The sequence below is a fragment of the Coenobita brevimanus genome, chromosome 57 (genome assembly GCF_032717465.1).
Source record: "Coenobita brevimanus isolate Jiangsu-jjx chromosome 57, ASM3271746v2, whole genome shotgun sequence".
In the NCBI taxonomy this organism is placed as follows: domain Eukaryota; kingdom Metazoa; phylum Arthropoda; class Malacostraca; order Decapoda; family Coenobitidae; genus Coenobita; species Coenobita brevimanus.
In genome coordinates this window covers 24,915,362-24,942,706 of record NC_137010.1, presented here as the reverse complement: position 1 = coordinate 24,942,706, position 27,345 = coordinate 24,915,362, and the positions used below count along the sequence as shown (strand labels likewise).

The window sequence follows — 27,345 nt, the reverse complement described above, 5'->3', positions numbered from 1 at the left end:
GTAAAGTAAAACTGGTGAAAGGGAAGCCCCCCAAAAAAGTAACGAGCAAAAATTTAAACATAATGGATAAATAATGGAAAACAAAATATGTTTAAATAGTAAGTTGCCGAAATATGAAAAAATTACAACAAAACCATCATCATCAAAACAATAACGTATAACCTATCCAGACCTAACAAGTGTAACCATCATCATCACAGTAGTGCTTTTCCAGACCTAAACAGACCGAACCATGGAACCCTCAGACCAATTCTCTCAGACGCTAGACGACGCGGATTTAGACCAGCTCCGCCACAACCTGTCCCAGTTTTATCCCGATGTGGACTGGTCCTACGTGGACTTCAACATTACTGATATTCCCTCGTGGATGCGCGCCTTCGAGAGGGGGCTGACCGAAGCAGGTACGGAAGTTTCGAACTCCACTGAGACAGCTCTATACCAAGTTCCGACGGGGATTGTGGTTCTCCTGTCGATATTCTACGGTTCCATCTCCCTGATCGCCGTGGTTGGGAACGCCCTCGTGATGTGGATAGTGGCCACGTCGAGAAAGATGCACTCCGTCACCAACTACTTCATTGCGAACCTGGCACTGGCGGACATCATCATTGGTCTCTTTGCTATTCCATTTCAGGTGAGTTGTGTGAGTTTGGGTTCATTTTGAGGGTGATAGCATCCCCCTCCCCCCCCGTTCTCTCTCTCTCTCTCTCTCTCTCTCTCTCTCTCTCTCTCCTCATCTCTTCTCTTCTCCTCTCTGTTCTTGCCCAGTCAGTAAATTGAGCAAAAGAATATGATTCATTTCAACTTTGGCTAAACTTTAAATTTTTATAAACTTTTTCGATTAAGGCTATGAATTTCATGAGAATCATTATCAGTTCCTCACATTTTTTTTAGTTGACAGGGTGGTAGGTTCCTTGCTCATATTTATCGCTCGCCTTTAAGCCAAGCGATAATGTTTTTGGCCGGGTCTGTGTGTCTGTCAGTCTGAAAGTGTGTGTGTAATTGTTACCATTATATCTCATGAGCGGCTTGAGCCATCAAGATGAAACCTTCAGGGTTTCAAAGATATGGCCAAAATCTTAGACGAGTTCGAAAATAAGCACTCGGGGTCAAGGTCACCAAAATGGCTGCCAAAGGTCAACTAGTTTTAATATGAATTGGATTTTTGCGAAACGCGGTGACTGAATTCCGTAGAGTTTTGCGAATTGTCTTCACATTTGGTTTGCAGGTAGCTTGTAACTTGGCCAACAGCATATTTTGGTGGGCGATTAGCATTCGGCTCCCGAATTATTTTCTTTCATTCCCTGTCTAACATCTCTGTTCCATATCTATGTTCTTGATACTTTTTTCTGTCGCATTTGTTTTTGGTTGTGCTCAGTCCACCTGTCAATCACTTCATCTATCATCAATTTGTCCATCAGTCAATCTATCTATACAGGTCACATATATATCAATCTATTAATTACTTAAGCTACCTTCCTGCTTAATAGTTTCATTTATTATCTTTATTCGTTTTATTTTAATAATCCATTAATTCATTATCTGTTTTCATGTTTCGTTTTAAATATTCTTGAAACTAAGTTGTAAAGTTATATCCTCTCTCTCTTTCTCTCTCTCTCTCTCTCTCTCTCTCCTTACCATTTTCACCCTCGTTCTCGCTTATCTCTTTCCATTCCACTGACGTATGTGCGCTCATTCTCTCACTGTCTCTTTACTCTCTCTCTCTCTCGCTTTCAGTTTCACCTTCCTGATTTCCTCAGTTTCACCCAGGTTTTGCCTATCTTCATCTTCCATTTAGGTCCATATAAAAAGTCCACAACGACAGTAAATGTGAACTGGTAAAAAGGAAGACAAAGTTACCCCATGAGTGTTGAGTATCTGAAACTGAACCAAGGGTAGTGAAATGTTGCGTGCAAATCCCCTAGAGTTTCTTGGAGACTCGGAAGTGGAATCCGATTTTGCAGTATGAGCAAATTCCAAAGTATTTGCAAACTGCTCTTGATATTGGTTACTAAAACACTTGATTATCTACACACCTGCTTATCCAGCCACCTAATTATGGACACACCTGGTTATCCACACGTTTATCCAAGACATTATCCACAAACCTGGTTATCCACACTTCTAATTAATCACAAACTTGATATCCACACACCTGGTAATCCACACGTCGAGTTATCCATACGCCTGAATATCCACAAACAAGTTTATTCATACACTTTACTATACATGTACCTGGTTATCCACACACGTTTTTCTGCACACCTGATTATCCATATGCCTGATTATCCACACACATCTAGCATCTATTATAGTATATGGATAATCAAGTGCATGTTCAGGTATGTGAATAGTCATGTGTTTGGGTAATCAGATACGTAGATAATCAGGTGTGTGGTTATCAGATGCGATGATAATCAGGTGTGTGGATAATCAGGTGTACTGAGAATCAGGTGCATAGGTAATCAGGTGTGTGGATAATCAGGTGTACAGATAATCAGGTGTACAGATAATCAGGTGTGTGGATAATCAGGTGTGTGGATAATCAGATGTACAGATAATCAGGTGTACTGATAATCAGGTGTACAGATAATTAGGCGTGGCTAATCAAGAGTTTGCATATTCATGTCTTTCACTTTGATATTAGGCTCTGCCTCTCGTTTTGTGCAACTGTCGAGTAGCATATACATTTAGCACTGGAAACTATTCACCCCCCCCCCAAAAAAAAAAAAGGAAGGTCGCAAGAACAGCATAAAAACAAGTCCTAATTTTACTGGTGGTCGTTAAGCACTTCAGAATGACGGTATTTTATATTTAATTCTTGCTTCTACAAAGGTGTATATTTTTCACATCAGGAGAGGCTTTTAGACCCTGAAGTGTTCGTTTACCTCCTTCTACTAAGCATCATTCCTTTATTACAAGAATTCCTTTGGTGGAGGTCTGATTATAATTGAAGAAGCTCGGTAAAGAATTAATTGCTTGTACCTATTATACAGGTATTTACTTCCTGTAGATTAGGGAGACCTTTCCAATTTCCATACAACCGTCGAAAGCAAGAATGTGTCTGTTTTTGTGAGGAACATGGACACGGAAGAAATAAATGCCAGTGCAATATAGATCACCCTTTGGCAATATTAGGGAGCTGCGTGCAATACCGCGGAGGCATTTTTATTGCAATGTCCACATGGAAACTATAAAATTATTCATGAAAAAAGTTGTAGATGTGACCTGTTTTTCCGATCTCATTCTCTCTCTCTCTCTCTCTCTCTCTCTTAAACTTTCCTTACCTCTCACTTTTCCTCTATCTTCCCTTCTCCCTTTCATCATTTTTCTTCCTTATTCCGATCACGTTATTCATCTTCTCAACCTATATCATCTCTCCCAGACTTTCTCGCTTTCACACACTCATACTTTCACACTTCTCTTCACACATTCTCCCCCTCTCACATTTTTCGCGGATCTCCTGACTCAACCGCATCCAGGCTCTCTCTCTCTCTCTCTCTCAGTCCTACGACTGCACCCTCGTCCCTCTCGCTTTAATTTTCCATCCCATTACCCACAGGTACTGCAGAACTCACACACACACACACACACACACACACACACACACACACACACACACACACACACACACACACACACACACACACACACATATATATATATGTATTTATATATATGCAAATAAATCATCTATTAACCCGTGATTCATAATTATGCTGATATCCACATAGAAAAGGAAACACGCATTATCCTAACCTCTTTCTTGTATTCACATCTTCAGGGGAATACACGAAAGCGCTCGGGATACTTCGTGTTTCCTTTTCTTTGTGGATATCCGTATTCATATCTATTTATCCATCTATTTATTTATCTCTCCATCTATCTATCTAATCTCCTCTCTCTCTCTCTCTCTCTCTCTCTCTCTCTGTCCCATGACTGCACCCTCGTCCCTTTCGCTTTAATTTTCTTTCCCATCACCCTCAGGTACTGCAGAACTCACACACACACACACACTCACACAAACACTCTCTCTCTCTCTCTCTCTCTCTCTCCACTCAAGATCTCCCACGCCGGTTTCCCTTTTCCCACACTCGCCAAAGCGTTCCCACGGTTCAGAATTCTTACTGCGCCTCTCACGTCCAAGGTTGATTTGCTTGCCTTTCTGATTGCCCCTGTGTTTGTTAAATTGCAGGTTTATCTGTCTGTCTGTTTTACTTTTGTCTGTATACTTGTCCGTTAGCTATTTTCTTGCTTTTCTGTTTGTCGTGTCTTACCGTTTATCTGTTTGCATTACTCTCGCTGATATTTACGGACTTTTGTGTCTGTCTGTCTGTCAGAGTAGTTGTTTCGGTTGATCTGTGTTTGTTTCTTTTTCTATCTGCTTCTGTCTTAGTCGTTCGTCCGAATCACATATCAAATTTTTGCCGATGGATTTTGTTGGTTTTGTGACTTGGTTTCCTTTTAGGGTAAATCTTGCGTGCTGACACTTCTCGTGATAAATGCCACACTGATCTCTCTCCCCCTCCCACATCCCTCTTGCCCATTTAGTCTCTCTCTCTCTCTCTCTCTCTCTCTCTCTCTCTCTCTCTCTCTCTCTCTCTCTCTCTCCTACTGGAACTAGGCACCGAAGAATAAAATTTTGTAACTTTCTTAATCCTAACTTCTGTACCGGGTGTACGGAATAACAGCGACCCTTAAGCTGGGATTATTCTTTTCCATGTTAGGTCTTTCTCAGATGAATGAAATCGTCTAGTTTTACTCTGCAAATAATATACTATTTATGCAAAAAGTAAAGTAGCAAGTGTGTTCAATAAGGATCTTTAAAAGAGTAATCAGACAAAAAAAAATCAAGATCCGTTTATTTCGAGATGGCTGGACACAGTACGTTTAAAAGGCCAGAGGTCATGAACACAGAAAAATACATACACAGTAATACAGCCGCAGAGTTGATCAGTTGTATATATGGAGGCCTGGCAATACCACTTAGCCCTACCATTAGAAGTGGACATAAAGGGACGAGACAGCGTTGCTGAATGAGTGCTGCATGCCCTCCGTAATGGACGAAGGATGCAAGAGAAACGATTCAGAATTCCAGCCATAACTGACATGGTGTCAGCTGGGATTAAGGTTGAAGAGAGTCTCCAAGAGGTAGGGAGCTGCTGATACTAAAAGCCTTTGTCCCTACCCTGTTTGGAGAGCATGTATGTGATGAGCCCCCCCCTCCCACCATTCATGACTGCGAATAAGGTTTTTGTACAAACTCGGCAGCTGCGCAGGCTTTATAAAATACGTAGTCGGCTCATCACACCCAAGATCTTGAAACCAGATCTGGCAAGTGAAGTGATTCATCTATGATTATAGGTCGAGAGAGAGAGAGAGAGAGAGAGAGAGAGAGAGAGAGAGAGAGAGAGAGAGAGAGAGAGAGAGAGAGAGAGAGAGAGAGAGAGAGAGAGAGTCCCAAGGATTCTCAGAGACGGTTAAGGGCTAAGCTGTGTTCTGTTGAAAATTAAGAGTTATTCTTGCGAAAGGTGTTGCCTGATTGAAAGATAGAACTGTGTTACTGATGCACTCGAAGTGGCAAGGCTTCTTTTCACCCAGTCAGAAATAACAGACGAGTCAGAAAACGTATGTGACATAATTCCGAATTTCCGAAACAACTGCTGTGATGGGCGCCGTGAGAAGCGGATGGAGAAGCGAAAGGGAGAGTCATCAGTGTATGAATGGATAGGGTATAAGCAGCTTTGAAGATAACTGAGCAATGGGTGGGAAAAATCTGGTGAAAGAGTAGAGTCCTGTGGAACACCATTCCTGACAGCTTTGAATGGATAATGGCCGTCCATAACAGCAGCTATAAAATTACCAAAAAGTAACTAAAAATGAAGGGCAGATAGGACAGAAGCCTTGAAGGGGAAGTTTTGAAATAAAATATTTGTGCCAGACCCGGTCGAAAGCCTCTTAGGTGTTAAATGCAATGACCAAGGCTTCGGCCATAATCCTGAGAGGAATATGACTAAGAATTGTAAAGAATGCTGAGAAGATCGTCAGTGATGCATCTTTGACGGGAACCATTATGACGGTTGCGAGAAAGTCTGGAGATGCTTCAGCATCTTTTACTGAAGGCAGAATCAAGGGACTTTGAATTAAAGAAATTAAAGCAACTGGGTGACAGTTGGAGAATTGGGAACGGTCACTCTTTTTCAGAATGGGATGAATGAGAGTAAATTCTCAAATGAAAGGAGAGGTGCAAGTTGACAGACAAAGACAAAAGAATTTGCCTAGGCTGAGTATCGGCACGGAGGCACATTGTTTGAGAACAACAGGAGGAACCCATCAGGACCTGCGCCGTATTAATGAAGAAGCAAAGAGGGGGAAGAAACATCATCAAAAGAAAATTTTATTTACTGATTTCGGGAAGTCAGGATGGAGAAGACGAGGAACAGCAAAGGAATCGTTTAAAGTGAGGCAACATTTTCAGCAAGAAGTTTGGTTTTACGGCAGCAAGAAACAGCAAAAGAACCATCACTGTGGAAATGAGGAGGTAAAAGAAGAATAAACCAGCGAGTCAGCACCTGCAGAACGCATACCTCCGCCAGTGTCCATTCCAGACAACTCAGATCGCCACCAAAATTTAATCAACTCTTCCTTTGCCCATGACCCACATATCCACAAACATTTCAAAGAAATCCATCAAAAACTTTTGAGGTACCCTGTGGACAAACTAGCAAAAACAATCACGAATGAACAAAATCGTAAGGTTTTGGTGAGAATGAAGAAGGCCTACTGTAAGATCTGAATCGTCTCAAAGATACAATGTCTCACAGGTGAAAAAAACTGTATGACTGTAGTCTGATTAAGACACTGACTTTTGTCAGTAATAGCAGTAGTAGTTGTTGGTGTAGCCCTGGGTTCATCGGAAAAGTAAACCCAGTGGAATGCAGGCTTAAGCTGCCCTCCTCCTGCAGTCCACCATCCTCCGTTAGGGAGATAGGAAGGAATCTGGGGAGCGTTTGCATAACTGGGGAACTCCACGGCCGTTTATATCAGTGTCACCACATGAAGGCGTCCCTCACCAGCACTTAGCCTACCAATAACAGTACAAGAATGAATCAAAAGAGCTTTTAAATGCGATACTATTTTGTTTTTTGCTCCAGGCATTTATCTTACCTTGAGAAAATCGACTAGTATCAGCCTGAATGCCTCACCGAAGTGAGTACCGAGCAGCAGGTGGGTCAGTCTGTGATTCTGAATGTAAACAAATACAATATGCAGTTTACAGTGGTTTTGTGATAATGAATACGCCTTTAGAGTCTACAGTTTCATATCTTCTGTACTTACTGGCCGTAGTAGACAATGCTGGCCGCATTATGTATTAGTACAAACTGGTAACTTGACAAAGCCCGACAGGATCTTTAGCTACTGTTAAATAAAAAATAATAATAATAATAATGATAATAATAATAACAATAATAATAATTCTCTCTCTCTCTCTCTCTCTGCAGCTGGCAAAACGCGGGTTCTGTACCACCCAAACTTGGTTCTCTCGGGCAATTTGTGGAGAAAAATAAGATGAAAATTTTTCCTTAATCATAACTTCTGTACCCGGTGTGCCAGTTCTCCTTTCTGCTGGGTACAAAATCCCTTCCCTGCTAGGATTTCTCTCAGTTTAATATTTCCGTTTGATTTTAGCCATATTAAGCCATGTGTCTCCATACAGATTATGGGAGGGTCAGTTGACTTTTTAAATTCTCTCTCTTTCTCTCTCTCTCGATGCATTATTTTGCAGTCGTTCTTTAGATACGATTTTCCTCGACTGATCAAAATCGTACTGCCTTGGTGTTACTATAAATACATTACTGAGTTCAGAGCAAAGAACAGATCATTAGCTTGGATTTCTCTCAGATGAAGAAAATCGTCTGGGCGAAGCTTGAACAAACACCCTACCGTGTCTATAGCGGCGATGGTTCTCTCAGCTGAAATTTATCGTCTCGTTTTAGTCTTTTCAAAATACAAATGCGTCCACAGCAAAAGAAATGGGTAATCGAAGGAACATACGGTAACCATGTGAGTTGTCAGGCCTTCAGACAACACGGTTATCTCAGCAGAAAAAATAAGGCTGATCCTGGTCTAAATGGATGCCAACTCAGTATGCACCCGGAAAAAAGAAAAGAAAAGGGGGGGTAATTAAAGAATGGTATAAATATTTGACCGCCAGGAATGTACTAACACGCAAAATAGCCCGATTTTAATGTTAGCAAAATACCTTAGACAGACAATAACAGCAAATACTTAATATACGTGGTCTTCGTCCTAAACTAATGAAATCCAGTAGCTATTTTTTTTTTTTAATACATCAGTGAACTGTAAACTAACCCATGTGAATACCATGCATAAAGGACAACAATGGCCGCAGCATCAGAGTCAAATAACTGATAACTTGGAATGGGCAGATATGAGCTATGCCTGGGTTAAATGTCTCTCTCTCTCTCTCTCTCTCTCTCTCTCTCTTTACATCACGAGCTTTCTCTTTTCTACGTAAATTCCCTCGCTTACTCATCCTTTCATACACTCTCTGTCAATGACATTTTCTACCATTCTTTCTTTTAAATCGCTCTTTTACGGCTTATCGTAAATCACCCGACTCGCTTTTTCCTGGTTCCCTAGTCTCTTTCTCTCTCTCTCTCTCAATCGATCAATTAACAAATCAATCTTCTCTTCTGGCTCTTTGGTTATTTGGCTGTCTCATTCCGTGTTTATGTTTTCGTCTTTATTTAAATTTAGGCGCATATGTTTGCCAATTTCTCCAGTACACATCCCAACGCTGCAAGGGCAAAACTAATTCGAAATCAATGTTGGAATTGCCACCCCTGAGGATAAATCTTCAGTGCCGTAAATCTTAGCCGACCCCCTCAGCCCAAGAACGTAGTTTGTGTTGCAGTCTTCAGATTCTTTTTTTTTTTTTTTTTTTTTTTTTTTTTTTTTTTTTTTTTTTATAAAGAAGAGAAGATTTCTTAGTAGAGACCAATTGAATTACCATATATCCAACACTGCAGTTTGAAAAGTGTCCCACTGCAGGTCGAAAAGTGCTTCCTCAATGAATGAAGTCGTAAAGAAATAGTAAAAATATATAATAAACTAGAAAGCGCTCTGAGACAGCATACCTCCGCCAATGCCACTGCTATTAAAAAGGATCCGGATCTGGATCCCCCCTAAAATTAAATCAATTCTTTCTAGGTCCATGGCCCACCCTTCAACAAAATGTCATCAAAATCCGTTCATAACGTTTTGAGTAATCCCGGATCCGAATCCGCCCCCAAATTTAATCAATTCTTTCTTGATCCATGGCCAACCTTTCCACAGAATATCTTTGAAATTCACTGAGAACTTTTGGAGATATTGTGCTGCATACTCCGTATCCGGATTCGCCCCTTAATTTAACCATTTCTTCCTTGGCCCATGGCTCATCGCTCCACAAAATGTCGTCAAAATCTGTTCAGTTCATAACTTTTTGAGTAACCCTGCTTACAAACAAACAGACAACAAACAAACGCGGCTTAAACCAAACCTCCTTGGTGGAGGTGGCACTGACCTAGCCGAACAGCTCCTCTGACTGGGTTATGCAAACATCCCACAACTTCACTTCCTCCCAACTCCTAAAAGGTGGATGGTGGACTGCAGGACAGAATCAATTTCAGCCTCCAACGTATTAAGTTCACACTCAGATGAACCTGAGGCTACAACAACAACAACAACAACAACAACTACTACTACTACTACTACTACTACTATCACTACCATCACTACTATTACTCCTACGACTACTGCATAAAACTGAAGGGTTTAAAACTGAACGCCCTCCTTCTCTTTACAGTCCTCTTTTTTTTCCATTATCCCTTTCTTGAACTAACCTCTTCCCCTCCTCCCTCCACTCTTCCACCCCCTCCACCCCTCCTCACGTTGTTTATCCCTTTGCCCTCCACCACGCCAACTTTGAACACTTGTCTGAATGCTAACCCCCTCACTCTTCACCCTCCCCTCACCAACGCCAAAATCTTTTCCTGCTCACTCTTAAATCTTTTCCTGCTCTCTCTTCCATCCCTCCGCCCCCCCCCCTCCACTTTTTTTTCCTCTCTCTCTCTCTCTCTCTCTCTCTCTCTCTCTCTCGCACCCAAGGAACACCGAAACTCTCACAAATATGTTGATGTCAGCCTGCACCCGTCAAACTTGGGTTCTTTATTACCAGTACTCTCTCTCTCTCTCTCTCTCTCTCTCACACACACACACACACACATTGCACCCGTACTTTTCTCTCGCACTCTCTCCTTTCACATTCACTCGGTTCCTCCCTCCCACCATATTTTTCCTTTCACGCTCTCCATTTCTCACTCTCAATCACTGTCTGTCTTCGATTCTCTCTCTCTCTCGCTCTCCTCTCTCTCTCTCTCTCTCTCTCTCTCGCCAAAATATTCTCAACGGTCCGCAGTTCTTTCTTTTATTATTCTCACATACGATGCCAAGGTTGTATTTACTGGATTTGTTTGTTTCTCTTTCTCTCCCTGTTTGCTTGTGTCTTTTGTTTCTCTGTTTGCCTGTGTGCTAATTGTTTGTTCATCTACAGTTCAGTCAGTCTGTGCGTCTGTGTCAGCTTCTGTTTGTCTTTTTCTTCACGTTTTTTGTTTAGTCTCTTTGCCATTTTGGACTCTCTCTCTCTCTCTCTCTCTCTCTCTCTCTCTCTCTCTCTCTCTCGTCAGCAAATTATATCAGAAAATTACGAATGGATTCAGTTAAAGTTAGTGATGTACTGTCTCTCTGGATATCCCTTATGACACTGCCGTACCACTTCTGTTAAGATATGTCACGTCCTTTATGACTCGTCCCCTCCCTCAGCCCTCTTTATCCTCCTCTGCCTCTCCCTCCCCTACTCTGTTTATGTGACGCTACTCCCTCTCCCCCTCCATCCCTCCCATATAGCCTCCTACTTCCAATATTCCTCCCCCACCCCTTCTTATGTGGCAATGCTTTCTCTATCCTCACCCCCTGCTGCCCTTATGGCTGCTGTCCCCTTTCACCTCTCTCTTTCTGATAGCCTACTTATCGCCATCACACCTTCGCCATCTTTTTCTTACCACTAAACCTCACCCGCTCTATTCCCCCCTCCCCCAACCAAATTGCCACCCTTTTCCCTCGCCCTCTCTCTCCCTCTTTTATTTTTTTTTAAGCTTCCTCCGACTCTTTCAGCCATTCATACCTCTCTCTCTCTCTCTCTCTCTCTCTCTCTCTCTCTCTCTCTCTCTCTCTCTCAAAACGTGAGTACGTGGGATCTTTATGAAGGTAACTTGGTACTCTAAGGCAGTCTGTGAAGGAAAATAAGCTTTTTTAATCTATGTTAGTCGCAACTTCTATAATGGGTGAACCGTATACCAGGGTTCGTTTCTATTGAAGATTGATTCTTTCTCTGTTAGTATGTCTCCCAGTTGAACAAAACAGTTACTTTCAGTGAGTAAAGCACATATGAGAGTCCATAACATGTAACGGGTACTAATGCAATTTTTCACAAGAATTAAACGGTCTGCTTCCATTTCTCTCGGCTAAAAAAAAAAAAAAAGGTCTTTACTGAAATGAAATACTAAAGTCCGTCTATAAGGGAGAACGGGGTCATGACCAAGAAACCTCTTAGTTGAACAACACTGTTTGTTGGCTGAATATAATACCGAAAGACGGCTACAACAGAGGAAAGGCTAAACCATGTGGTCTTCGTTGTCGACAAAATGTGTGGATCAGAGATATGCAAGAAGACTGACAGTGGAGAAGGCTTGTGAGAAGGACTGTAAGTATTTATGAAATTTATGGATCTGGCAAGTGCATAAGACAAAATAAACAGAGAGAGATTATGGAAGGTGGTAAGCTGTTGAATGTCACTAAAATATAAGAGAGGTAAAAACACGGGTGATGGAGAGAGGGATTGCGCTGGTAATGGATGACGAATGAAGTGTCTCAGATCTGATGGATGCAGCTGATGTAGTGTAATGCAATAGAGAATGGAGAGAGACTTGGAGTGATGAGAGTTTAAGCACCTGGCTACAGTGACTGAGGGAAGAGAGAAGAATGTGAAAACGAAGAAAGGTGAGTGGCACAGGAGGAAAAGTGACCGGTGCTATAAAGGCCTCGATATGAAGTAGAGCTCTGAGTGTGGTGGCACGCAAGACTTGCATGAGGGAGTTTTACTGCCTACTCTACCTTAAAGGAGTGAGACTATGGTGTAGCATGAAAATGAAAAAACAGGAGTAACAGCAATGGAAATCAGGCTGTTGAGGAATGTGTATGGGGTTCGGAAACTGGATAGGATAGAGAATACAGTGATTCATGAAAGATGCAGAGCATGCAAGTCATGGACACCAGAGCCAGACAGCTTGCTTCGATGGTATGGTTATGTGTGGAGCAGAGATGTCAACAAAGCGGCGAAAAGCGTCCATCTGACAGACTGTGAAGGTGGGAGGTGGCGTGGTAGATCAAGGAGATGAATAGATATGGCAAAGAAGTTAATGAATAGGAGGTATGGAAGCTGATGAGGTTAGGAAACTGACAAGGGACAGAGCTGGCTGGTTGAATTTTACACCAAAGTGTACGTTCAGATGACACTTTTTTTTTTTTTTTTGACAGTCGTCGGACTGCCTGATAGGTCAATATTGAAGCTATGTGTGGACAGTGTACCAGTTAGGTGAAGCTAGTAATCAATCCGACAGTTTGAATAGTGAATATATGAGTGTGTAGCCCACTTCACCGGGAATGCTGATGCTGTTTATCAGTTTTCCCACTTTAGTATTCTTTTCTTTTACTGACACTGTATACCCTACCTTACCTCATCTGTTGGTGGCAAAAAAAGGAAGAATAATGGTGATCTATACACACACACACACACACACACACACACACACACACACACACACAGTTTATATATATATATATATATATATATATATATATATATATATATATATATATATATATATATATATATATATATATATATATAACGCGAATTAAGACTGAAAGTTTCCTGGAAAGGGTGATTACAAGAAGTCGGAGAGTTTGAGAAAACTCGAAGTCTGACAGCAAAACGTACCAAATCCGGCCTCGATGAGCATAACACGACCCCTCAGCCCCTATCCCAACACTACATGACTGTTGACTGTTGCTAGCCAGCGAGCAAGCGAGACTCATCACAGCTCCAATCAGAAGTGCCCAGGAAGGGGAAAAAATAACGCAACGTCCACATAAAGCATAGTGCTGCTTTGTTTACGAAGATTCCCGTCACCTTTGTTTATTTTACAGAAAGAGTGACCATTTCCTCCCATCTTCCTCATAATTGGTAATTAGCAGTTGTAATAATCAAATTTTGTCCTTGTTTGTCGAGGCAAAAGAGTAAGGAACAAAATCAACTGCCCAGAGTGGCTGTGTTGAAGCTGGGGAGGAAACGACTGCAGCCAGTTCACAGGACAAACATGTCTATTACTGCAGACCATTTACTTTTAATATCTTTTGAACTTAATATTAACTCTGACGACTGTCAACGATTTCAGTTCAATAGGGTTTATCAATACGGCCTCAGTTTGTGGCAAGGCATCCTTCCACCCTACCCACCACCTACCACCGATCAGCCGTTTGGTCTGTGTTTACAGTTGTCGAGAGGGTGTAATGCAAAAAACTATATATATTATTTTTGAGCAAGAATATAGCAGTCACCTGTTTGGGGGTGGTTTTCTTCAGCTGTTTCACTGCTGTTGTAGTGTTACTTAGACAGTGAATGGATGTATAAAGTATGAGTGGTGGCGGTGGGGCGAGTATGGGAGACAAACTCCAATGAGGAGGGAAACAGTTTTCATTTTATCCGGCGGCAGGCATAGAAAGGAAATAGCAATTATCAATGGTGTTTGGTTGCAATTTGGTAACTGGAATCTGGCTGTAGGGGGTGACGTCATGGGTTGAAGGGTCAAAAGGGGGACTGGGCTTGAGGTTTGGACGCAAGTAATGATTTATACGAGTCTGATTCTTTTATTCATACTACGTGAAAACCTTAAAAAGCATCGAGTGTTAGGGATACAATCATCGCGTTACATGGGATTTCACAGTGTATGTAAACCTATTGTACGTACATATATATTGTGAACGTGCTGCTGAAGTTCACATCATATACTGTCTACACACGGGGAGGGGGAGGGGGCAAATCGTTACACTGGAGGGGGGGGAGGGGTCCGATGAAGGTCCAGGTGTATCAGTAGGGTTGGTAGGCGTTAAGGTGCGCGACTTGCCAATTACAAGTACTGCAGAATTATGCACTGTGGGGATACAGCAAAGGTATATTCATTATAGTCAAGGAGTGCTTCATAGGCCATTATCACTTATTTCGTTCGCTGTGCCAGCTTGTTTCGGCGGCAGTTCAACTATTTCTTTTTTACTCTATAATTCAGCCATAAATGATAACGCTGACCACAATATCAAATCCCAGAGTAAGATACGGTATTACGTATAGGGCCAGACGGAAAGATATGAGCGTTGGCTAGTGTCATATGCTCTCTCTCTCTCTCTCTCTCTCTCTCTCTCTCTCTCTCTCGCAACATTTCCCACTGAAGTCTAATTTCCCAAGCTCACCATAATGCTCTTACGGTTTTCAACTCACACCATTACCATTATTATTCTCATGTCCGCTGCCCACATTCTGTTTTCAGCTGGTGTGTTTGTCTACCTAAATGTCTTCGTCTGCGTGTGTGTGTGTGTGTGTGTGTGTGTGTGTTTTCCTCTCTGTCTATGCTTGTTTCTCTGTTTGCCTCAGTGTTAATTTATTTTCGTCTTTATGCAAGCCCATTCGTTTGCCTGTGTGTGTCATTCTCACTGTGTGTCGTTTTGGGTGTGTGTGTATCATTCTATTTCTTATTTATTTCTTTATTTGTCTGTCTGTCTGTGCGTATATCTATGTCTGCTTTTCTGGTTATCTGTTTGTTCGGATTATAAGTGAAAGTATTTTTAGGGGATTGAAAGGAAATTTGTACACCGGTTTTATTTTCTGTGCACCCACTGGCAAACACTTTAGCGGGGAGATGTAACGCTCCAACCACCCCTCCTCCCCTCCAACTTTTCCACTTCCACCCCCCATCCCTCCCCTTGCCTCCACCCCCTCTACCCGGCCCCCCATCACATCCCTTCAGCTTCATGGGATCCTGTCCCCAGTTCACCCACCACCACATCACCCACCCCACTATACCTCCTGCTCCTGATATGTGCGTCTCTGTCTTTCTTCTCCAAAGCCCCTTTCTCTCCCCCAGCTGTTCGTCTCCCTTCTCCCCCGTTTACGTGCATCTGACACCTATAATTTATCCCTCTCTTTCCTGTCTCTAGCGCTGTCTTCCGCAGGTTTCCTCACCTCTCCCCCACCCACCCCCACATATCTCTGTGCGTTCTACTGCACTGGCACCCTTACACACATTACTATGTTCTTTATCCGGAACTCTCTCTCTCTCTCTCTCTCTCTCTCTCTCTCTGCCGCAAGCAAGGAACACTGACACATCCACAAATACAGTATATCCCTGTTAGACTGCACCTGCTAACAGTTGGGTTCTTCATCACCAGTACTCTCTCTCTCTCTCTCTCATACGAACACGTCTCCATTTTTTCACGCTCGCATAAATGTTCCCACGGTCCACATTTCATTCTATTGTTCCAGGTATGATGCTAAGGTTACGTATTCACCGATTTATTTGCTCGTTTATATGCCTGGCTGTGTATGCTTGTTTCTTTGTTACTGCCTGTGTATTGCTCGTATATTATTTAGTCTATTTGTTTGTCTGACTCTCCGTCCATATATCTGTCTGCCATTATATCAGTTTACCTGTCGGTCTGTCTGTCTCTGTCTGTCTGCCTCTCTGTTTATGTCTCTTTTTACTTCGACTTTTTCACAGCATAGTTTGTCAGAATTCGCAACTGGATTCAGACAAACTTTGTGGCCTACTTTCGCTCTGAATAAACCTCGAGTGCAAACACGTCTGGTATGACGCTACACCCCCAGAACTCTCCTGTCACCCCAATTCTTTCGTGCTCTCTCCCTTTATCCTCATTTACTTCCTCTATACCCCCGTCAGCTTCCTTTATGCCCTATTACTCCTCTTCTCCCGCGCCACTCCCATTATTTACTATTATTCCAAGTTTTCTTCATCCCAATTTATGAGCTACTATCCTCAGTAGTCGTATACATCCCTTATGTACCCGTGCCCATCCTATCCCCACCCCTTCTCCCTTTAAGTGCTATTCCCCTTTCACCCCTCTCTCCATGGTACCATCCCTTCCCCGCCCACCTTGCACCACTTTCGCCTCGCTTTCCGTACTACTAGCCTCTGTGTGCCATAAGGGACCCTTCACCCCCAGCCCAAACGCCAGCCTCGACCTCTCGCAAACTCACTTTTTTTACTTTGTTTCCTTCCTCTCCCTCAGCTTTTCTCACTACCCTTGCTCTCTCTCTCTCTCTCTCTCTCTCTCTCTCTCTGAGTGTATTCACCTACTTGCATTATACAGGATTTGAGCAAACCTTGTGTTGTCCCGTCTCGTGTGTGTGTGTGTGTGTGTTTGTGCGGAGTTTCATCTGTCTCTGTATGCTTGTTTGTCCGTCTGCCTCCGTGTTTGTTAGTTTTTTTGTTTGTATACCTATCCTTTCGCTTCTCTGAGAAGTCTTCTATATTTGTCTTTCTCTTCGTCTTTCTTGTGTGTGTGTGTGTGTGTGTGTGTGTGTTTTATATATATATATATATATATATATATATATATATATATATATATATATATATATATATATATATATTCCTGTCTGTTTACTTGTCTTTCTCTTGTGTGACTGTCTGCCTGTTTCTTATTTACGTTTTATGCCTGTTTTCTGTTTATCTGGTTGTTTGCCTAGCTAGGAAAGTGCCTCAACATCTTCCTAGTGGATGAAAAAGTTTATTACCTAGTTTACTCCTTGTAAGTCTCGCGTCCTGACATGTCTTGTGGCAGGTTTGTGGACCCCAACCCCCTTTCCCCTCCACCTCCTCCATTCCCTCCAAAGCCCTTCACTCCCTCCACTCCTTCCACTCCGTCCCCATTACCCTTCCTTCCACTTTCATTTGACACTGCCCTTTATTCACCCACCACTGCCCCTTGTGCATTCACTTCCTCCCTTTATTTGCTTCTCTGACTTTTGTCTCCCACCCATTTTCTGTTCCCAGTCTTCCTCTATCTTGCATTCCTCCCCGTCTTCGTGTTGTTTCCTAACATTTTTGTGTTACTGATTTGGTAACTCTCTCTCTCTCTCTGAGCTCATATTCACAAACACACTTACGATGAATTCCCGCAGTAATCATAAATTATTCTCGCACGAATTGCTGGGGAATGAGAGGGCACAATCAGGCCGTGCCACTTGAACTACACACAAAATCAAGGCACAGTTGCCAAGGGAAATATACTGTTTGTGTTGCTGGTCCGTCTGTTTGCTCATTTCTTTGCTTATTTGTCTGCTTTTGTGGTTCCAGCTATTTGTCTGCTTTCTTGATGACTGAAAAATCTAAGAAAAAGTGCTTCATGGATGCAGAGGCTATTCAGGAACTGCCTCTACTGTGGTTAAAATTCGCGAGGTAAATTTTGCTGAACGTCCCTTCCCCCTCCCCCCTCTTCTTCCCATGACCTATCGTGCATCCAATTTTGGGGGGTTCGGCTCGCAACTGGAGGAACAAACGTGCGATTGTCGGAGACGTCAGACTAATGGACACAATCTTTCCCCTAATCGTGTTCAACTTCCAGTACTTCTGGGGGACCTTGATGAAACACTGACTATTGCGGATCGTGTTCGAGGGGAAGACTGAGGCTTGGAAAAATGATAATCTGCCTTCGCGACTCGTGTAGTCGATAGGTCTTTTGTAGCCGAAATGTCTTTTGTTTACGTGGCACAGACATCCCCATCCCCTCCCAATACCCCTCCACCTCCCATTCTCCCCACACCTCTCTTCGTGATGCTTTTCCCCTCGCCCCAGACCCCCTCCATCTCTGCCCTTTCTTTTCGTTTTACTGACTCCCCCTCCCATCACTCCCTCCCCAACCCATCTCTCCCTCCCATCCTCACCAACACCCCAACTCTCCCTCGCCCTTTCTTGGTCCCCCTCCGTATTGTTTTGTCTCTCACCTCCGCAGCCTTTCGTACTCCTCCCTCCCTCTCTCTCTTTCTGTGTGTGTGTGTGTGTGTGTGTGTGTGTGTGTGTGTGTGTGTGTGTGTGTGTGTGTGTGTGTGTGTGTGTGCATATTTCATATATCTATCTATATCTGTTATATCTATCTATCTGTATATATATATATATATATATATATATATATATATATATATATATATATATATATATATATATATATATATGTATATATATATAAAACTATCTCTCTATCCATCCATCCATCTATATTTATTTATCTATCTACCTGTAGACGGATAGATAGACATATATATACATACGGTCTCGGGTTATGAAACATGCATATGTCAGTTCCCCGTCGTAGTTATGAATTATCGCAGGAAGAGCAAGGGATGGAAATGGCACATGAGTTCAAGTGTTTCTTGTTCTCCAGGCAAAAACACAACTTAGTTGACGCAAGAAAAAGGCGATGTTTGTTTCTGAGGCTGGCCCCTGTCTTTTTTCTTATTGGTTAGTATGCTTGTTTGTCTTCTTTTGTGTGTCCTCTTGTTATGTGTGAGTTTGCTTGTTTATCCAGCAGATATCTCAAGAATCCTCTGGCTTAATGGATTCAGAGGCAATTTAGGAACGGCTACATTGTTGCTAAAATTCGTGTGCTATAAATTCTCGTGTACATTCCTAGTTTTTTTTTTTTTTTTTTTTTTTTTTAATGCACGGAAGAAGGAATCAAAGGCCATGAGCCCGCAGTAACAGTTCCCTCCAAGAGAAAAACAAAATACAATAGAGAGCCAAATTCAAGATCCGATCATTTTGAGATGCCTGGACACACTGCGTTTGAAAGACTGGAGATCATAGGCAGCAGGAAATACAGATAGAGGGAGACAGTTCCAGAGCTGACCTGTTGCATAAATGAAAGACTGGGAGTAACGGTTAACTCTTGCATTAGAGAGTTGGACAGAAAAGGGATGAGAGTTTGCTGCCAGACGGGTGCTACGCGCACGTCGTAGAGGTGGAGGAATGCAAGCAGACAGTTCAGAGGAGCAGTGACCATTAAAGTAGCGATAGAAAAGAGATAAAGACGCAACAGTGCGGCGAAGAGACAGAGGTTGAAGGGAGTCAGTAAGAGGAGGAGAGTTAATGAGACGAAAAGCCTTTGACTCCACCCTATTGAGAAGAGCTGTGTGTGGGGAGCCTCCCCACACATGAGAGTTGTACTCCACACAGGGGCGGATAAAACCCCTGTATAGAGACAACAATTGTGCAGGGGTAAAGAAAGAGCGGAGTCGGCTTAGCACACCCAATCTTTTGGAAGCAGATTTTACAAGAGATGTAATATGATCTTTCCAAGATAAGTCCCGAGTAAATGAAACCCCAAGCATGTTCAAGGATGATGCAGGAATAAGCTGAATATTATTAAACATTAATGGGTATACCTGTGGAAGATTTTGTCGGGTTGATAGGTGTAAGAACTGAGTCTTAGATGCATTAAAGAAAACCATATTATTTTTACCCCAGTCAGAGATACGAGCCAAGTCAGACATTAGGTGTGCCATAGCCTCATCCCTTGTTTCTTGAAGTAACTGTTGAGATGGGCGTTGCGGGAACCGAATGGAAAGGTGAAGGGTGGAGTCATCAGCGTATGAGTGGATAGGGTTAGATGTACAGCTTAGAAGATCATTGATGAATAAAAGGAAGAGAGTTGGTGACAGGACAGAGCCCTGAGGAACACCACTGTTGATAGATCTAGGAGAAGAACGATGGCCGTCTACAACAGTGGCTATAGAACGACCAGAAAGGAAGCTAGCGATGAAGGCACAGATAGAAGGATAGAAACCGTAGGAGGGCAGTTTGGAAATTAAAGATTTATGCCAGACTCGATCGAAAGCCTTTGAGATGTCAAGTGCAATGGCAAAGCTTTCGCCGAAGTCCCGAAAGGAGGATGACCAGGAGTCTGAAAGGTAGGTGAGAAGATCGCCAGTGGAGCGTCCCTGACGGAACCCATACTGACGATCGGAAAGAAGGTTGTGATAGGAAAGATGTCTTAAAATTTTTCTATTAAGAATTGACTCGAAAACTTTTGAAATACAGGACGTTAAAGCAATTGGACGATAGTTGGAGGGTTGGGAGTGGTCACCCTTCTTTGGGACTGGCTGAATGAGAGCAAACTTCCAGCAAGAAGGAAAGGTACAAGTTGACAGACAAAGGCGAAAGAGTTTGCCTAGGCAGGGTGTAAGCACAGAAGCACAGTTCTTGAGAACAACAGGAGGGACCCCATCAGGCCCATATGCCTTGTTAGTACTGAGGCCAGTGATGGCAGAAAATACATCAACTGAAGAAATTTTAATGTCAGCCATGAGGAAGTCAGAGGGGAGAAGTGATGGAGGAACAGCACCGGAATCGTCTAAGGTGGAATTGGAGAAAGTCTGTGTGAAGAGATCTGCTTTATCAGTAGAAGAAATAGCTACAGAACCATCAGAGTAGAAAAGAGGAGGGAAGGATGATGAGGTAAAGTTGTTAGAAAGATTTTTGGCAAGGTGCCAGAAGGAGCGGGAAGAATTCGAGTTGGAGAGTTGAGAGCATTTAGTATGGATGAAATTATTTTTAGTAGAGCGAAGAACAGACTTAGCACGATTCCGGGCAGAAACGTAAAGATGATGTGATTCAGGGGTGGGTTGGCTCCGGTACCTTTTGTAGGCCCTCTCCTTGTTGCGGACAGCATTAGAACAAGCGTGATTAAACCAAGGCTTTCTTGCGTTAGTCAAAGGATATGAGAAAGGAACGTATGCTTCCATGCCCGAGAGAATAACCTCCGTAATGCGCAAGGCACACTCAGATGGCTCACGGCCATGGAAGCAATAATCATTCCAGGGAAAATCAAAGAAGTACTGCCTGAGGGCCTCCCAGTTCGCGGCTCCAAAATGCCACAGACGACGTTTCCCTGGAGGGTCCACAGGCCGTACCGGAGTGATAGGACAGGATAAGGTAATAAGGTTGTGATCGGAGGAGCCCAACGGAGAGAAAAGATTAACAGAGTAAGCAGAAGGATTAGTTGTGAGGAAGAGGTCAAGTATGTTGGAGCTCTCTCCAAGGCGGTCAGGGATACGGGTAGGGTGCTGTACAAGCTGCTCTAGGTCATTAAGGATAGAAAAGATGTAGGCTTGTTCACCAGGTGGATCCGTGAAAGGAGAGGAGAGCCAAAGGTGGTGGTGAACATTGAAATCTCCAAGAATGGAGATTTCAGAGAAAGGAGAAATGGACAGAATGTGTTCCATCGTAGAAGTAAGATAGTCGAAGAATTTTTGATAGTCAGTAGAATTAGGGGATAAGTAAACAGCACAGATATATTTAGTCAGAGAATGACAGGAAAGCCGAAGCCAGAGTGTGGAGAATTCAGAAGAATCAAGTTCAGGAACACGAGAGCAAGATAAGTCGTTGCGTATGTATACACAACAGCCACCTTTGGCTTTGAAATGAGTATAGAGAAAGTAGGAGGATACAGAAAAGGGTTTGCTGTCGGTTGCCTCAGACAGCTGAGTCTCCGTCAGAAAAAGAAGGTGAGGTTTAGAGGAGGAGAGGTGGTGCTCAACAGAGCGAAAGTTAGATGAAAGGCCGCGAATGCTGCAGAAATGAAGAAGAAGAGAGTCAGACAGTGGTTCCAGGCACCTCGAGTCGTCACCGGGAGAGGGGCAGATGGTGGGGGCATTTATGGTCCCCCCCCCTGGGGACTCCGAGGCTTGATTAATCGACGCCATTTTTGTGAATTTTGAATAGGAAGTGTAGTGTGTACTGTGCATGTAGTTTGGTGAAGATAGTTAGAGAAATTTGTACTGGAGAGCATGCTGGCCTACTCTCTGTGTAACTGAGACACTGAAAAAGTTCAGCAAAGGGGGATGGTCAGGAACTAGTCCTGAGGGCTGATGAAACGGGAGCTCCAGCACTCCCTGTCATCAGCTTTCCATCCACCTCGGGAGTACTGCCCTGCTCGACTGGTGCTACAGTCTACTCCTTCCTTCCCATGACTTTCGCTCATCCTTTCCAAGACGTCCTGCTTGCAACTGGGAGGATCAGAATTTGGTCCCAGAGCTGGCCAGACTGGTGGACTCAGAATGTTTACCCTTAACGGTCTTCATCCAGTTGCATTATAGAGGACTTGCATGTAACAATAATTATCAGGGATCGTGTACCAGGGAAAGATTGAGAGTTAAGTACAATTGACCTCAATGACCCTCTGGGAATCAACAGAAATACAGGATGGCACGTAAACGGAACTCCACTGGAAACTCATGCGGCAATATCTTGTGTGTTGTGAGGACGGCTCAGTCGGCTGGTGTGAGTGGAAATAAAGCGTTACAAATAGGCCACCCTGTCTATCCAAGCCATCTTCTTTTCGTGGCAAAGACATCGTCACTCCTTTCAAAAACCCTTCTACCTCTCAATACACCTCTTTTACTCATGACTAGTCCCTTACCCAACATTCTCGCTACCTACTCACCACCTCCTCTGTTCTCACTACTCACCCCCTACTCCCTCTCACACCCACACCTCTCTCTCCCCTCCCCCACCAAAGCTGTAACCTACAGTACCCTCCTTCCTCTCTATCTCCTTCCCCTCTTATTTCTACTCTCTCTCTCTCTCCCTCTCTCTCTCTCTCTCTCTGTGTTATACACTCACACACTGTTCCCATGCTTTCCATCTCATTCTCCACGCCACTCTCCTCTGTCTGCCTGTCTCAGTCTATCCATCTATCTCTCGGTCTATCACTTTATCTATCTGTCTATCCAAATCTCCTCTTTCCCTGTCTCTATCTGTCTATCTATCTATCTATTTAATTCTCCTCTTTGTCTCTGTCTATCTCTAGCTATCTTTATTTGCCTAACTATCCATCTATCTATCTAACTCCTCTTTCTATCTATCTATATGTGCCACTCTATCTGTCTATTTATTCATCTATCTCTGTGTTTATCTGTATCTGTCCATCTGTTTTTCAGATCTATTTACTGTATCTGCTTATCAATCCATCTGTCTATATGTCTGTCTATCTATCTAAAACACCCATTCGTTCCATACTTCGTTTTTCACTCTCCATTTCACATATTCCTGTCTGTCTGTCTGTCTATATATACGAGGTCTGATAGAAAAAAAATCCGACCCTAAGCTAGTGACAAAAAAAAAAAAAAAAAAAAAAAAAAAAAAAAAAAAATGGAGAGAGAGAGAAAAAAAAAAGCTTACTGAGTCCAGGCTACCATCCCATTCGCAGTATGCCCCTTGCGACTCAACACTCAGCCCAGCGGTCCTTCAATTGCTGAAAACAGTTTGTAATGTCAGTTTTTGATACCGCCAACAAGATCTTTATCACATTTGTCTTCGTCTCATTTGTGTCCTCAAATCTCGAACCCTTAAGCGTATCATTTTCAGTTTAGGAAGGAGTAAAAAAGGCGCACGGATCCATGTCAGGAGAGTGGGGAGCCTGCCAGACCTGTGTGATCCTGTGCTTAGCCAAAAAATTCTGGATGAGATGGAATGAGTGGGCTGGAGCATTGCCGTGGTGGAGCTGCCAGTCCTCCGCCTCCAACAGCTCTCGTCTCCTCCGCCAAGCCTTGCGCACAAATTCCCCAAACAACCTCCATGACGGGGTTCATTGTGGGTTGAAATGAGACTAAAGTTAAATTAAGTCGACCCCATATGACCCTGACCTTTGACCCCTTGACCTAGCTGATCTAAATAGTTTTTCACCTCCACATACTGCATCAATGACAAAAGATCGGTGGAATTCCGTTGCTGGATTCAGGAGATATCACGACCACAAGAGTTAAAGACACAAGGACCCACGCACGCACCCCCCGCACGCACGGACGAACAGGCCAATTCACTTACTGGCTCCTCCACCATTCGTGGGGGAAGGAAAAATAATAATAATAATAATAATAATAATAATAATAAATAATAATAATAATAATAATAATAATAACAATAATAATAACAACAATAACAATAATAATGACAGTGACAATACCGAAATCGTTGTCGTCATCATCATCATCATCATCGCCATCAGTATTTAAAATTACCTTTGTCCCATTTTATTCATTCCTGAATACACTTCTTTCCTTTTCTTCCCAATTCTCAATAAAAAAAAAAATACACAAAGTTGTATGAGAAGTATCAAATTCAGAAAATATTAGACGGGAAAAACACACACCGACATGACAAACACACACTTAGGCTAATGCAAGAGGGGAATGCTCGCTCTCTCTCTCTCTCTCTCTGGTTCGTGCTGGGGAAAGGGTTTTAAGATGTGTTGTGTGTTTTAGATTTCTTTCTTCCTTTCTCACTATTTTCTCGAACTCTGCGTCTTGAGTAATGTTTATTTTTTCTTTTAATTTGAGTTTTATTCGGCTACTTGAACCTAGGTCTCTACAATTTCCTTTCTTTTTTTTCTATCATTTACTTTCTCAGCTATTTTACCTTATGTAACTATCTGCATACACTCATTTCCTTTTTCAGTCTATCCCGTCCGCCTGACCGTCGTACAGTCCATGTCTTTCTCTCTCCCCTTCCTCTTCTCCCCGTCTATCTGTCTAACTATTTATCCATCTGTTTATCTATCTTGCTTCATTTCGCTGAAATTCGTGTTGGATAAATTGTTTTAAAATGCGTGGTGTATTCCAGGGCTATTTATATTCTTCCTTTTATTATGCATCCTGTATATTGTTGAGTCCATTGTGTGTGTGTGTGTGTGTGTGTGTGTGTGTGTGTGTGTGTGTGTGTGTGTGTGTGTGTGTGTGTGTGTGTGTGTGTGTGTGTGTGTGTGTCTGTCTGTCTGTCTGTCTCTGCCTGCTTCTCTCTCTCTCTCTCTTTCTCTCTCTCTCTCTCTCTCTCCAAACACACACAGTTTCGAAACTTTTCTGCACACCCCTCACTCTACTTCTATCTCGCGATGTCTCTCTCTCTCCCTCCTCTCTCATGCCATATCCTCTTTCTCCGCCTCCCTCTCTCACATTTTTCACTCTCGCATCTCACTTTCACCCACTTTCTCGCACGGTTATTGGCATTCTTTCGCAATCTATTTCACTTTTATTAACCTGTTGCCTCTCTCTCTCTCTCTCTCTCTCTCTCTCTCTCTCTCTCTCTCTCAGCTTTTCAGAATCTTTTAAAACTCTTTCCATACCTTTATCACCTTCGAGCCGCTTCTTACAGTCCCTTGGAGCAATATCTCAACGCCCACTCATCCCTCTCACTCCCACTCACACCCTCTCTTAATTAAAGTCACTCGCTTTCTCTTCGACACCTTCCTTTTACACTTTTACTCACACTTACTTTCTCAATCACCTTTTCTCGTTTCTTTTCACACACCTTTTACTCCCTCACTTTCATTCCTTGCCCACTCTCACTTACACTCTTACTTTTATACTCTCCTCCTCTCTCACTTCCGCTCACCTTTTCTCTCACTTTCTCATCCACTCTCACTCACATTCCCTCCCACTCAATTTCTCTCTCATTCACTTGTATTCTTACTTACTCTCAAAGATTTTCTCATTTTCATTTTCACTCCATATCTTTTCCTGCAATTCGCCTCTTCCATTCGCTTTCATCGATTTTCTTATTTCTTGATCCTCATTTCTTATTACCACTCACGCCACTTCCGTATCGGACTCTCTCTCTCTCTCTCTCTCTCTCGTGTGTGTGTGTGTGTGTGTGTGTGTTTGTGTTCATTCTATTTTTTTGTCCGTCTATCCGTCTATCTGTCTGTCTCAAGTATCATCCCCCTGCCTCCGCGTTACCCGCCTATCGTAGTTTCAGCCTTCCTACCCCATCCGTCTCTTACAGTTGTATAATTTCTCCCCAGCAACACCAACCGCTCCAACTCACTCCACCCTCTAGGGCCAATTCCTTCCCTCAGTTCCTTCTCCTCCTTATTCTCCCTTTTTTCCCCCTCTCTTCCTCCCATACACCTTAATCCTTATTCTGTCTACCACCAAGTCTTTATTGCACCACCAGCACCGTAGGGGCGTGGGGCGAAGTTACTTAATTCATATATTTAAGAAGGGTAGCCAGTAGCTGACCCCCGAGTGGCACCTTCACCCCTGACTGACATCTTGACCTCTGACTAGCATCTTGACCTCTGCCTGGCATCTTGACCTCTGCCTGGCATCCTGACCTCTGACTGGCATCTTGAGCTGTATACGCCAACAACCTCTCGGGAATAAACACTCATGGGACGCACCCTGTTAGGGGTACCATAAATTAGGGCACCATAAACCATCACACCACCGAGAGTGAGATTAATTATATGATTAATGTACTATCATGCGTGAGAAATGTTTTATTGGGGCTACAAGAAACAGTTCAGCTTAGCATTCGGTACAGAGTCACCTGGAGGCAGTATTGCATCAATCTCACTCTTTTCCGACACTCTCCAAACATCTCTCTCTCTCTCTCTCACTCGACACCCACTGAAACAAAATTTCATGTGGAATCACACAACCTATGCAGGACAGTATTAATTATACTTCTTTTTTGTTTTTATTCTACCCACCCTGTGTATAACAGAATAAGTTAAGGTTGTTGTTGCTGTTGCTGCTGCTGCTGCTGCTGATGATGATGATGATGATACTCCCAGATAAAATAATATAGTTCTGTATGTTATTTATGCAAGAGCTGTAAGCAAAAAGAAATGATTAAAAAAAGGAAAATGTAAGTGAAAATTCAGGCAAAATATTGAAAATTTTCCGCTAAAGGAAAATGTGCCAGGGAGGCTGCTAAGTCCACCAGGATGCAGTTCAGCGTCTTCAGTCTTCCGAAAATCGTCCCTTGGAAAGACAGCTAAACAAAAGACAGACCGAATCATGATCCACTAATTTCGTGAATGTCCTCCCCCCCCTCTGTCTCTCTCTCTCTCTCTCTCTCTCTCCCCCCAGTAATTTCTCCCCAGCAACAACAACTCTCAAACTCAGCTCTCTCATTTCGGTTCCTTTTCTCAGTGCCTTCCTATTTCTGTCCTCTCTCTCTCTCTCTCTCTTCACCCCTGCTCTGTCTGTCAACTGCCTCTCGAATAACAATCACTTCCAGTCACAGGCAATTCATTCAACACAGTTTATCTTATTTCAGTTCCTATTTTTTTTTTTTTTTGGATTCCACCCACGTG

At 42.9% G+C, this 27,345-nt stretch overlaps 1 protein-coding gene across 1 annotated transcript in view; it reads left to right on the top strand.

The window, feature by feature from the left end:
- The first annotated feature begins 232 nt into the window (after positions 1-232).
- LOC145401939 (substance-P receptor-like) overlaps positions 233-27,345 on the top strand; it is a 99,371-nt gene continuing 72,258 nt past the window's right edge. Inside the window, exon 1 of the mRNA XM_080274046.1 lies at positions 233-631. Coding sequence (XP_080130172.1) covers positions 233-631 — 399 coding nt within the window. The remainder of the gene's footprint in view (positions 632-27,345) is intronic.